Source organism: Nilaparvata lugens, chromosome 1 (genome assembly GCF_014356525.2).
Source record: "Nilaparvata lugens isolate BPH chromosome 1, ASM1435652v1, whole genome shotgun sequence".
In the NCBI taxonomy this organism is placed as follows: Eukaryota; Metazoa; Arthropoda; class Insecta; order Hemiptera; family Delphacidae; genus Nilaparvata; species Nilaparvata lugens.
Genome location: NC_052504.1, coordinates 4,017,328 through 4,030,932, shown reverse-complemented (window position 1 = coordinate 4,030,932; position 13,605 = coordinate 4,017,328). Strand labels below are relative to the sequence as shown.

General features: G+C 37.4%; 1 protein-coding gene across 1 annotated transcript in view; it reads right to left on the bottom strand.

Moving 5' to 3' along the window:
• LOC111060961 (eukaryotic translation initiation factor 3 subunit A) overlaps positions 1–13,605 on the bottom strand; it is a 49,249-nt gene that overhangs the window by 24,102 nt on the left and 11,542 nt on the right. Inside the window, exons 7-12 of the mRNA XM_039428102.1 lie at positions 12,910–13,081; positions 10,148–10,332; positions 8,391–8,520; positions 6,563–6,757; positions 4,821–4,958; positions 1,177–1,386 (exon numbers count right to left, since the gene is read on the bottom strand). Of these exons, the coding sequence (XP_039284036.1) occupies positions 1,177–1,386; positions 4,821–4,958; positions 6,563–6,757; positions 8,391–8,520; positions 10,148–10,332; positions 12,910–13,081 (1,030 nt within the window). The remainder of the gene's footprint in view (positions 1–1,176; positions 1,387–4,820; positions 4,959–6,562; positions 6,758–8,390; positions 8,521–10,147; positions 10,333–12,909; positions 13,082–13,605) is intronic.

Below are 13,605 nucleotides of genomic sequence, written 5' to 3'. Positions count from 1 at the left end.
GCTCGTTCAGGACTTGAACAATGTACTGAAAAGAATAATTTTTGATATAGTGAGGTCCACGTTGAAGTGGCTGTGGAGAAATATAGGACAACAGCGTTGCCGAATTTTTACCTTGCCATCTATGGAGGAGGATAGCTGAACCGATATACTGTAGGGCTTCTTATGACACAAAAACAGGGTTTCGTGAGCACTTCGTGAAGATGGAAACAGACCCAAATATTCGGATTCTAGGGTAGCTCAGGATATCCGAACTTGATGCGCATTTGGGGTCGCGACTGGGCCGCGTAATGGCCGATTCAGCGTTTATTAAAACAGTCATAGAATGGTTACCATACATGATAGAGATCTCTAGTAAACGCGAATCGAATCACTATGAATTATTATACAAAGTTTGTTATCACACATTTCTACCTAAAACATGATTTTAACCAAAAAAAGTGCACTTTATCAAAAACATTTAATTTTCCAAGAGTATTATTTCTGAATAACTTCTTTCAATTTTTAATCATCTTTTGTTCTGGAGTTATGATTTTTTATGATGTCATTCTAGCCGTTGAGCCAGGTAACTATAAAACAGAACTATAGAATCGATTTTACCCAACTACTTCATGTCAAAGACTTGCAAATGGTCTCAATCTCTTCATTACAACCATCCGAATAAGAATATTGATGAGAAAGCAACGAACATATTTCTCTCAAATGATAAATTCAAGCTGGCGGTCACAACTGAATTTTTTTATATAGATTGCTTTTCAGTTATAGTGAGAGATATCGGATCGATTCTACCACCAAAGTCTTCATAACTACCCAAAATATAATATTATAGAGATTAATCATGTTTAAATTACTCTTTTCATGATTAATATAGTTTCAAAAACTTGAAACATACATTCTTCGGGGACGAAATTTCACTTTCCACCCAGTAGATGTATTGACAGTGGACATAACCTACTATTACTGAGACTGTGTTGTGGAATATTCCCAATATACTCTGTGTAGGGAGCTTCCTCCATCTAGGGATCTAGTGTCTCTGAAGCCTGATGTTTTTGCAAAGCCGCGAATATTACCCCGCGAACCATACCTTGCCTATATGCTGTTTCAAAGTCACAGAGGCAAAGCTACGGGGCGCTAGCTACCATTATAACGTGGACCTCATAACCTTTAGATGGTACTCACATCTTCCTCGAGCTTCTTGAGCACCTTCTGACCGTGTGGCGTCATCGAGATCTGCTGCATCTTCTCCTTGAGCGTGCGATCCTTGATCTGTTGCATCTCGCTCTCATGACGCTTGCGCTCTCTCTCCTCGCGCTCTGCCTCCAACCGACGCGCCTCGGCCAACGCCTGCTTTCTGGCCAGTTCGCCTGCTTTCCTAGCCTCTTCCTCTTCCTGCATCGACAAAACATACAAATTAGTACCAAAATACCTTACGACAAAAAAAATGAGAATACAATAGCCTCGACAAAACATACAAATCTAGCACAAAAAATACCTTACAACAAGAAATTATAATACAATAGCCTCGACAAAACATACAAATTGAGCACAAAAAATAACTTGGAACAAGCAATGAGAATAAAATAACCTCTACAGCTCTAAATCGATTGACAAGCAAATTGAAGAAACAATCAAACACATGTTGCGTTCAACTAAATTAAATCTATATTAATTAGTTCAGTATTGAATAGCCTCCCCTGCCTTTCTACCCTCTTCCTCTTCCTGTATCGACAAAAATCCCTCAAGCCGTGTCCACACTGAACAAATGTTCGACAAACATGTTTGTTCAAAAGTTTGGGCAAATTTCATTATGTTTGGCAAACAATGTTTGCCCATGGCCAGTGTGGTCGCGTCACCAAACAAAATATTTGTAAGTGGTTAGAACAGGTTTTATGTTTTACAGCTGTCAACACTGAAAATGTTCGGAAAAACAGTAATTTTTTGTTTGACAAACAATGATTGTCCAAACTTTTTGAAATGTTTGTCCCTGAGCTCCTCAACAAACATGTATGACGAACATTTGTTCAGTGTGGACACGGCTTTAGAACAAGCAATGATAATAGAATAACCTCAAGTCTAAACTACAAACAAATCGATTGACAAGTAAACGGAACAAACTATCAAACATATGTTGCATTCATCTAAATCTTTTCCAATAGTATTAAATAGTTTCAATCAACTTGAATAAAAAACATTGAGACACACTATAAAAGCCCAGCTTTTCAACGAATTTGTCTTTAGCTAAGCAAAAACATCAATTGAGTCTTGTGAGATGAGATGAGATATTGTCGCATTGACAGAGTACAAATGTGAGAAAACTTCCACAAAAACTAACGGTATCCACTTTCAGTTAAGCAGAGCAGTATTCCATTGGAAAGCAGGGCTGAAGCTAGGAAGAGATTACGACAATACTCATATGAAACTCAAGTATTTGAAACTGTCCATGTATAAGGGCCAAGCCACCTGAAGCTTTTTCAGGTGTTTTTGCACGAGTCGGCAGAGCAGAAAGGTCCTGATTGGCTGATTCCTGAACGCCAAACCAATCAGCTAATAATCAGAGGAATTCCTGCCCTGCCGTCTCGTCCGCCGCCAGTGCAAAAACGCTTCATGTGGCTTGGCCCCAAGTTACAGAGCAAAAAGTATGGAAACTGCAAACATTTAGAAAGGTGAGGGGAAAATTAAGCAGTTGGGTCCGCCCACAATGGACAAAAAATCTCCATGGGTACCACTCAGCAATTTCCAAACCATTCAATGTGACTTCAATTTTCAATTAATAATTAAGATCAATTGCAGTAACCTCATATTTTTCATGTTCACATGCCCATGCACTGCAGTAGAATTTGTACTAAAGCAACCAGCGAGTTGCTCAATAACCAATAAGGCATTGATCAATTATGCGATCACTTAGCTGATGTTTCATGTAGCATAGTTTTCTACCCATAGTACCTCATCACAAGAAATACAGGGTCTATCATCTATGCACAGGAGGTTCCTCCATTGGTTCAATGGAGGTTCCTTCATTGTCGATTCAATGTAGTCTAGATATACAAATACCTTGTTTCAGCTAATCCCATTCATGTTGGCTTCCTTTTAAGGCTGTGCTAAGGCTAAAAATAAACTTTCTACTCGTGATATTTGTTCAAGTTTTTCGATTAGTATATCATCAAGCTATCAAAATGAAAAAGTTTTCTCAGGAAAACATTTCATCTCTGATCATTATTTTTAGAGATATGAGAGCCTTAAGTTTAAATTTTTGGGACAGAACATTTCGAATTCAGTAAGAGATAAATTCATGAGATTTAGAGGATAGATTCTTCATGGTATTGTTGATCTAGTAAAACAAAAATTTTCTGAAAATATCAATTTTTAAGATAGTTATTCAATTTACTAAAAATAACTTTTTCAAAAATTGATATTTTAGAAACTTTTTGTTTTACTAGATCAACAATACCATGATGAATCCATCCTCTAAATCTCATGGATTCATATCTTATCGAATTTGAAATGTTCTGTCCCAAAAATTCAAACTTCAGTCGCTCATATCTCAAAAAGTAATGATCGGAAAAAAAGTTTTCCTGAGAAAACTTTTTCATGTTGATAGCTTAATGATATACAAATCGAAAAACTTGGAAAAATATAATGAGTAGAAAGTTTATTTTTAGCCTTTGCACAGCCAAGGATTTTGCTGCTATATGCTACACGCATTATATAAAATACAGAGTGTCCCACGAAGGTGTATAATAGCCGAAGACCATAGATTCTACATACATTTGTAACAAAAAATACCAACTATATCGACCTTAGTTTTCAGGAATATAGATTTTTCAAAAACGTCAATAACTAGAAAACTATCAGTCAAAATCAAATTTCAAGGATATGATTGGAAAGAGGAAGACATTTTCAATAATATTCATATAATCTGTACCTTTTATGAACTTTTTAGGGGCGCTCAGAGTTGAAAACAGTACATTCGTAGAGTTCAAACCCAAATTTCAAATAGTTTGAACGCTCATAAAGAGTTCAAAAACATTAAACGTGGGCGTACAAGGAAAATACACCAACTCCAATTTTTCCAAACTTTGATTTTTTATTAGTTTTATTCTATAAACTATGAATGTTAAATAATTAATTATCTAACAATAAAGAATATTAATTTCTTCCAGTATGAAATTATTTTGTGAAAAATAACACTATAAGGAAGTTATAATTGATGTAGGAAATTAGAAATTGATTATTTGAAAAATTTACTTTTATGGACTTTCCTTGTATGCCCACGAAACAAAGGAAAAACTTATATGAATGTTATTGCCGGCCAGATAGCCGAGTTGTTGAGGCGATGCACCCTTCAGTCTGCTAGTGCTACCTGGTCACGGGTTCGAATCCCGTTTGATCATCTCATAGTTCACGCTCACACTTCCCATAACCCATTATACAAGCAAAAAGCCCATGTGGGTATCATCCACAATAAAAAAAAATAGATTTTGACTGAGTTTTCTAGTTACTGACGTTTTTCAAAAATCTACATACATCTCGAAAACTGAGGTCGATATAAGAAAATTTTACTGAACATATTTTGTAGCAATTTCATGTAGAATTGTATTTTTCGTTAGGGCTACTCTTGAATAGATATAAAAATAAAAATCCAAGTACCCTGTTTTAAAATTGTATTCATATTCATATAATCATAGCCACCTCTAATACATGTATTAGAGGTGGCTATGATATAATTGTAACCATATCCATGTAGAATCTATTGTTATTTGGCTGTTACACCTTTTGTGGGTCTGATATAGGTAGAGCAAAAAATCGTTTAGCTTAGTACTTACGCGCACAGTGTTCATTCTCTCGAGGAACTCCTTGCGGTCTTCTATGATCTTGTGGCGAGCCAGAATTCGCATGTGCTCTTTCACCTTGGTCTCGTGGTAGTGCTTCACCATCAGCTGCATTGTCTTCTCTCGCTCCGCCTGAAACCATCAATAACATATAAAGTATTAATGAAAACAAAAACATAAATTCACAAAACAAACACAAAAAATCATTCATAAAGCTTGTAGCGACGCGAGTCTGCTAGCTGATTCAATACCAAAACCTCATATTATAGAATTCACAGGTGCTAGCTTCGTCTCAACGTGAACATTATAAAAATGATATAATCGTATGATATTATAACAGTCGCGTCGCGTCACAGTATGCGACTAGCCTTAGCGTGCGAGGAGAAATCGATTTCCTCTCTTCATGTAATAAGTAATATCTCTCGGACTATAGGCTGAGCCTGTAGCATTTCTCTAACAAATTTTGATAAAAAGTTAATGTTGTCCAATATTAATTAGGTTATGAAATCACACAGCATGTCTTGAAAAAGATGAGACATGTTGTGAGAAATAAATATTGAAAAAAGGTTACTTTTATTTTTCAATCTTTACGTAATTTCTTTTATCTACGACCATATAAATATTACAACATCACAATCAATACCATAACAGGGGTCTTTTCGCAATGCATTTTCATAATTATACTATAATGAGGAATTTATACAACGACTTTAACATTATAAAACGGTTTTCGATGCTTGTGGCATCAACATTAAAAAACGGTTTCTGATGCTGGCAGCAGGTTTCAGTTTACCAAGTTTTCAGTTCGTCAAGATCTCAGTTTATCAAGTTTGAAGTATGTCAAGTTTTCAATTTGTCAGGTCCATGAAGTTATTAGTTCATCAAGTTTTCAGTTCATCCTGTTTTCAGTATTTTTCAGTAAGTCCACTGATAACTCTCTCTCTGAGTATCTTTTTACCAATCTTTTCACCATATAGGCTAGTTGGTTGATTTCTAGCCTTACAATAAGTCAGCAATGCGATACTTTGCTTGAATGGTCGTAGATAAAATAGTGTATTCAACAGTTTAATAAGGTCTTAAGAGTTTAATGAGCCCCTCACGACTCAAGAGATGTTTAAGACTCAACTCACACTTACACGACTCAAGTCAAGAAGAGACTGTGACTCTAGTCTCTTCACGACGCAGCAAGTGTTTTCAAATGGTAACACTCAGACCAGTCGACTCCAGTCTCTGCGACCTCACGACTGTGAGACTGAGTCGAGCGTCGACTCGACATGTTGGTCGAGCCACAACTCGAGTTGCGTAGTACCGTGCATTTTTAATGAAGTGAGGTTAGAAATTGAACTTTGAAGTTTCATCTTCTTGGTTAAAGCACATTTTCTTTCTTGTTACTTCTTTTTTGATCTATCATTTTAGATAAGACAATAATAAGAATTAGATAAGACAATATATTCATGATAATTATTATAATAAAGATTGAGGTGAAGGGAGGTAAGAAATGGAGTAGCATAGAACTGAAGTAGCGACAATGAGCAAGAAAGTCGTAAGGCCGAGAGACTAGTAGAGTCTCCTCGACTGGAGTCATACGATTTCAGTCGAGGTACTGTGGGTTGAGTCTAAGACTCGCTACGCTCGCTCACTTGTGTCATATCTCTACATCCAACTCGTGCGGTAAAGACGCTCATTATAAAACAGTTGTATAAACTACTAAAACGTTTGAATGGTTGATAGCTGACCTTGTTGGCGTTGGGATTGATAATGTTGGTAGCCTTGGTGAGCACAGTGCACATGTTGATGAGCTGCTGGCGCACCTGTTCACTGGGCATAGGCTGCAGGGTGGGGCCCCCCTCTCCCGGCCCCCTGTCCTCGCGCTGCGCCTCCGCCAGGTCCATGCCAAAGTGCACGCAGCCACGGCCGTGGTCTATGCGGATCTATAGCCAATCAAATCAAATTAAAATGCAGTCCAGTATAGGTAAACACTCAAATTCTAAAGTGAATAGAACCTAACCTGCTTCTTGTATTTTTCCGTTAGGGCTACTATTGAATATAATTAAAAATATAAATCCAAGTACCCTTTTTATAGCGGAATTATGTTGTGAGTAAACAATTTTAAAACGGGTACTTGGATTCCTACTTTTTCTACTTGGTATATGAATCAAAATTCGGTGAATGAACAGTTTAGGCTGTGCCTCTTGATCATTTTAATGATTCGTGTTTTGTGATCAGTGAATAGATAAAACAAATAAATGCATCAACATACAGAGTAGGTGAGAATTATTGAAAGACTAGATATTTATTTTAAAATGATGATTTGTCAATAAGTTTCTACGGTGATGTTATTCGATCGAAAAAAAACCTAATTTTCTGTCGCATCAAAATTATAGTCTGTTTTCTTGGAATCGCCATTTGGAATCAAATAGAAAGATGATCATATGATACATGATTTCCATAACGGTACAGAATTTCATAAGAAAATGAATGGCAAAAACGGCACATCGATATCTCAAACCGTTTCATGGATATTCATATTTCAAGATACTAGTAAATCGTACATCAATGAAATAAATAAGTACAGTTAATAGCTGACAGATCAAACTTTTCTGTTCAAAGTGTTGAATAATATGTGATTGGATGTTACTAAAGGTGTTTACTAACACTCCAAAAATTGAAATTTGATGGTTTAGATTTTCTATGTACCTTCAAATTGAATCCAAAAGACAAACATGTTCAAAATCTACAAAACTTGAAGAAAGGTCAACATTGGAATAGTGGATTCCAGTTCTCGTTATTGACGTTCGTAAACTTGACTTCCATTTTGAAAAAAAAAACATTCATTTTAAACAAAACTAGAATTTAAGTGAACTTGACTAATGTAAGCACCCATTTGCAAATCATTAACCTATTGTTTGGCAAAAAGTATGTTACTTGACCGTTAATGTATTTTACAGGGCTCACATGATATCTAACGCCTCGCCTGAGAAATCATGCTCGCATACCCTGATCCGCGTTACGCAATGTAATAGGAGAAAGATAGCATAAGAAGATATCATTCATTCATTTTTGGAGCAAACAATACTATAGTCGGAAAAGAAAAAACAGGCTATTGTCCAAAACTTCTTCAATTTCCTAATTTTGTCTTAAATTGTCCAAATATTATGTAGGTTATATCGCATGGTATAGGTCGTTTTATAGGTCCAAATTTCAAGCCGATTACTGTCGACTACCGTCTATTATTACTGTTTTGTTGGGGTTGGAGTTAGTTTGAGTTTTTTATTTTTTTATATTACAATAGAACAGCAGAGCAATAGAGCAGGGTGAGAGTGTAAGAACGGCACAGTATGAGAGACTACCAGTGTCTAGAGTATAATTAAGATCACTAGTATCGGCTTGAGTTGACAGTGACATGTGAAACAAAAACACCCTATAGAATGGGATATATCTTGTTATGTATTAGCGTGGATGATACGTAAAAGTCAACCGAAGTAATATGAATTATTCTAATGCTATTTTGATGTTTGGAGTTTCTTTCTTTGGAGGATTTTTTTCTGTATGGTGTGAACTGACCTGCATGTCGTTGTGACGCACACACTCGACGAGGAGACGCTCGAGGTGGAAGGGCGAGGTGAAGTGAGCCAACTCCAGCAGCCGGTCGAACCTGATTGTCTGGTACACCTGTGACACCTGGCGCACCAATCTACCACAAACACACACCATCCAATCAGCAATCAACTACTCAAAAACACATCCAATCAGCAGTCAACTGGAGTGATCTGTGGTCTAGTGGATAGAGTGCTTGTGTAGCAGCATAGAGATCCCGGGTTCAAACCCTCTCATTACCAAAAGTTTTTTAACCAGATCACTCCCGTGTTATCGGATGGACAAACGGTTAACTGTCGGTCCCAGATAAAGTATGACAGTCGTAAGGCCGGCCCATTAACGGCTTAAATTATATTAATCAGGCGAGGTGGAAGCTTCCCGCAAGGGACTCCCCACCAACAAAAGCCATATGAATTTTATTTTTTTAGCAATCAACTATTTCTCATACTTTGATAGGCAAAATATCGTATTCCCAAAAATCATACGGTGACGTATAGCCAAACTGTGAAGTATAAACACGACCAAAAAGATGAAGAAACCTTAAGGTTTTGAAAGGTGAAAGAGTAGGTTAGGGGGTTAGGTTTTTCCTTTTAAATGGCAAAATGCTTGTATTATTCAAATGCTTTGATAATCGTAAAACAAAAACAGGAAGCTTGCATGTCAGAACAGGTTTGTGTTATATAGTTTGGCTATACGTCACCGTATGATTTTCGGGAATACGATGTTTTGCCTACCTCATACTTAAATCAGGACACTAGAACATGCATGATACACATTTCGTAATAAACTGTTAAGTCATCACAGCTCTTAACAGCTCTATTTGTGGTCAAACTATTTTTCAATCATTGCAATTTTTAGTTTTCCAGTGGTTTATTCACTATTTATTTTATGTTAGAAGCCTTTCGCTTTCGCTAATGACAAAACATGCATGATGAACATGCACCAATCTAGCACAAAACACATCCAATCAACCATCAACTATCTCTCATACTTTGGTGAGATTCACTTGATTTGATTAACATTGGTGCTGCTATCCTATCTATCTAATGTTATTTTTATATCCTGGAAATGGACGAAGGAGTGAGTCAATTTTGTTGTCCAACGAACTTGACTTGTAGAAGTAGAAAGGTTCGAAAAATAGGTGTTCAAAATTTGAAGCTGATCGATCAATTTCATCTGTTATTGTAGAACATACGGACAACGACTTTGGCCTTCAGTAAGTCCAGTGAGAACTCGCTAACGCTCGTTCAACTAAGACCTATATACTTATTTTTTCTCATTATTGACTTGTGCAAGTTACAAAGACCCTGAGCTGTCATTCTGTACGTCTTAGTGCCGGTTGCACAACAGTCGGTTAAATTATTTAAACCGAGATTAATTCCACGAGAACCAATCGGAGAAGCCGTCTTTTCTAAAACGCCTTCTCTGATTGGTTCTAGTGAAATTAATCACGGTTAAAATTTAACCGGCTGTTGTACAACCGGGCATTATTCTTCTTCTATCCAACGCCCGTCCTTGACTGTTCAGCCATTAGACGCCTCTTGCCTTACCCTATTTGCCAGTAGAGCCTTGCTTTTCCTTCCATAGTGCTGCTTGACGGCTCTACCAAGCCGTCCGTCATTCTGCACGTTAAAAGCCTACTATTAATGTAGATGTGTTTGAACTTGTCAACTTGTGCATATTTATTATTACTGTAACACGCATTCGTTTATGACTGATTGTACCTGACAAGTGTGACGTCATGCAGCGGCTGGACATACTGGTGGTCGGTGGAGTTTGGCTGCTGCTGCAGTTGGGTGGTGACTGCGTGCACTCGCTTGCACAGGGTGAGTGGGTTCAGCTCCACCTCCAGGCAGTGGTACAGCTCCTGCAGTGCGGGCGACGCCAGGCCCACCACGTTCACGCGCAACTAAAACACAATACTTCAAATTAGTCATCAAAATTCATCTATTCCACATCTATACACTTGACACTCAGGAACGACAGAGCATTTTTATTGTGCATGCGCTTTGTATTCAATCGTAGTTCTATGAAAAATCACTGCGAGCGACTATGTTTGGCACGACACAAACTTTTTCGCCAATATTTGAAGGTTGAGAAGTTAGTTTTCCCCAATTTTCGTCTGGTATAGGCTAAAACGTAAACAAATAATTTACAATGTGTTGTATTTTTGAAACTTAAAAGTGATGTAAGCATCAAAACTAGTTGATATCGCCACAAAAAACTTTACTATAGTCTATGTTACAGGTAACTCAACAACTATTTTAGTTGTAGACAATATTTTAAATCATAAACATTTCTTTAATCTCCAATTTCTTTCATTCAGAATAATCAGTTATTATTTTAGTTATTTTTTAACAGAATTTTCAGTTTATCAGGTACAATATTATTATTAGCCTATTCAAATTGTAAAAGACTCATCTATTTAAGAGAGAAAGCAATAGGAATGCCCTATACACACATTAGTGAATCAGTTTAAATTAATACAGAATGCAGAATAATAAATCTGAGGTGTAGTAGTCTTGCTCGAATTCGCGCTGTATCTATGAAACCATGAGACAGCTCATGAAAGAGCGGCTATGAAGTACGATTAAATATAAAGCGCATGCGCCATAAAAATGCTCTGTCGTTCCTGTGTCAAGTTATCTATACTATACAGTGTCAGTGTGTCATTTAGAATAAAATAAGCTATCCTCTATAGGAAGCAGGGCAAGTTAGACAAGATAGCAGCAGGACAACATTGGTGTTGCGATCCTTGTCTATCATTCGACAAAGAAGATAGCACTATACTTCTAGTTCTGCAACGTTGCCAGATCGGTTTTTAAAATGTAGAAATATAATTGGCAAAATATTTCATCTCAATTATGGAAATTTATTATTTTAATTATTGGAAAATATATTTTCTTGACGAATATAACATACATAACAATTTTCATCACATCAAGGATTACTAAATAGACAATTCGTTTAAAATCGTGTACTAAAGCAACCAGCGAGTTTCTCAATAACCAATAAGGCATTGATTAGAGTTATGCGATCACTTAGCTGATGTTTCATGTAGCATAGTTTTCTACCCATAGTACCTCATCACAAGAAATACAGGGTCTATCATCTATGCAAATCACGCATAAAAATAATAAACAAACTAATAATAAACAATGATTCTTGTCAAGTGAAGACATTTACCAAGAAAATAAAGAATCGGATTACAATTCAGGAATTGGATTACTTATCACAAAAAACTCATTTTGATATACAGTACTTTCAGAAACTCAAAGTGAAAATACATCGATCAGACATGAGGAAGGGCTCTGAATTGCGGCGACCTTATATGCACTGAAACTTTTCTCGTAAATGAACCATCGTCAGTTCAGTTTTAGAAAAACATTCCTTGCCACATAAAACTTCGAAATATTAACGGCGGATCAGCTTCTGGGATTCATAAGGATAAATGAGGACAATAATCTCAATAAGGTTGAAGATTGAATAATAAACTAAAGATTAACTTCGGTGGATTAGGGGAAGCGAGCATTTTAATCGATAGCAATTTACAACAAATATCTTGTAACTTTTTCAAATGAAAAAGAAATATCACAAATAAATAATAAGAGCAACTGTGTTAAAGGTAGCACATTGGTCAATAAATCATCTGCCAACGATAATACTATACTTTTGCTGATGTTTTATGTAGCATAGTTTTCTGCCCATAGTACCTCAAAAGAAATACAGGGTCTATCATCTATGCAAATCGAATGAAGGGTTCAAGATATTTCAATAAAAATACGCTAATATAACATGTACTTTATCAATACAAAACCATTATACAGAATTTAGTATTTTAATAGGTCTGTTGTAGCATTCTATCGGCAAGGGGTTTCGTCTACTGTAGAAACTCCATGCCTTCGGCGGGATTCGAACCCACGAACTAGTAGAGCCGAAGTTTGTAACACTCCTTACCACTAGACTAGTCCAACTTTATAACATACTATAGACTGTAGACGTGTAGAGTACTCATAGATTGTATATTGCCCCCTGTGGGTTGGGGGAGCTTTGAGTCGATCATTGTACTCAAGAATGTGTTGAAAACCAGAATTCACCCACAGTATCCATGCTTGTCGTAGGAGGCGACTAAAATGAGCCTCAAGGCAACTCCAGAAGTTGCCTTGCCTTCAAACCCATGGGTTCTGCTTCATCAGGGCAATTTTGGAGGGGCAAAAAGAAAAACCCAAGATGGGCGAAACTCCAGGCACAAATGTGGGTAAAGAGGCTGAGTCAGTAGATGTGTAGAGTGCTCATAGAGCTTAGACAGACCAGTAGATGTGTAGAGTACTCATAGAGCTTAGACAGACCAGTAGACGTGTAGAGTGCTCATAGAGCTTAGACAGACCAGTAGATGTGCAGAGTACTCGTAGAGCTTAGGCAGACCAGTAGACGTGTAGAGTGCTAAAAGAGCTTAGACAGACCAGTAGATGTGTAGAGTACTCACAATGTCCTTGAGGAGGGAGGCGCGCGTCGGCGGCTGGTTGAGTGTGAGCAGCATGGCGAGGCGTTGCGCCTTCTCCATTGGACTCTTGTCGGTGTCGATGAAGCGGTCAAACTCGGGGTGCGCCGATGGCAGCGGGATCGATAGAGTGGCCAGCAGCACTTTGCACGCCATACTGAAACACAACAAACACTAATTTACAGCCTCTTTCTCAAATTGACAGACAAACATGCAGCACTTTGCATGCCATACTGCAACACCAAAACATATACCGGGCGTTTCAACAAAGAATGACCCAATTTCAATATTAAATAATAATGGTCTAAGTGCATTACCGACAACAGGAGAGATCTAGAGTTTTGAAAAATCGTCACTAGATGTCTCCCCGAGCGCTGACAGACTTTGACGTTGTCAATCTAATACAATATGGCGTTTGCTCAACAAAAGGCTTTCTGCGTTCTTCAGTTTAGCAAAACTGAATCATTTATAACCGTTCAACGAGCATATCGGATTCGTTTTGATGTTGAACCACCTCTACCAAAGAACATTCGACGGTGGTATTAACCATTAATACGGTGGTATTGAAGCAGTAAAAAACTGTTTTTAGATACTGGGTGTTTGTGCGAGGGGAAAAGTTCCCGTCGACCAAGCACATCTGGAGAGACAGTGCAACAAGTTCCAACGGAGCCCGCGAACATC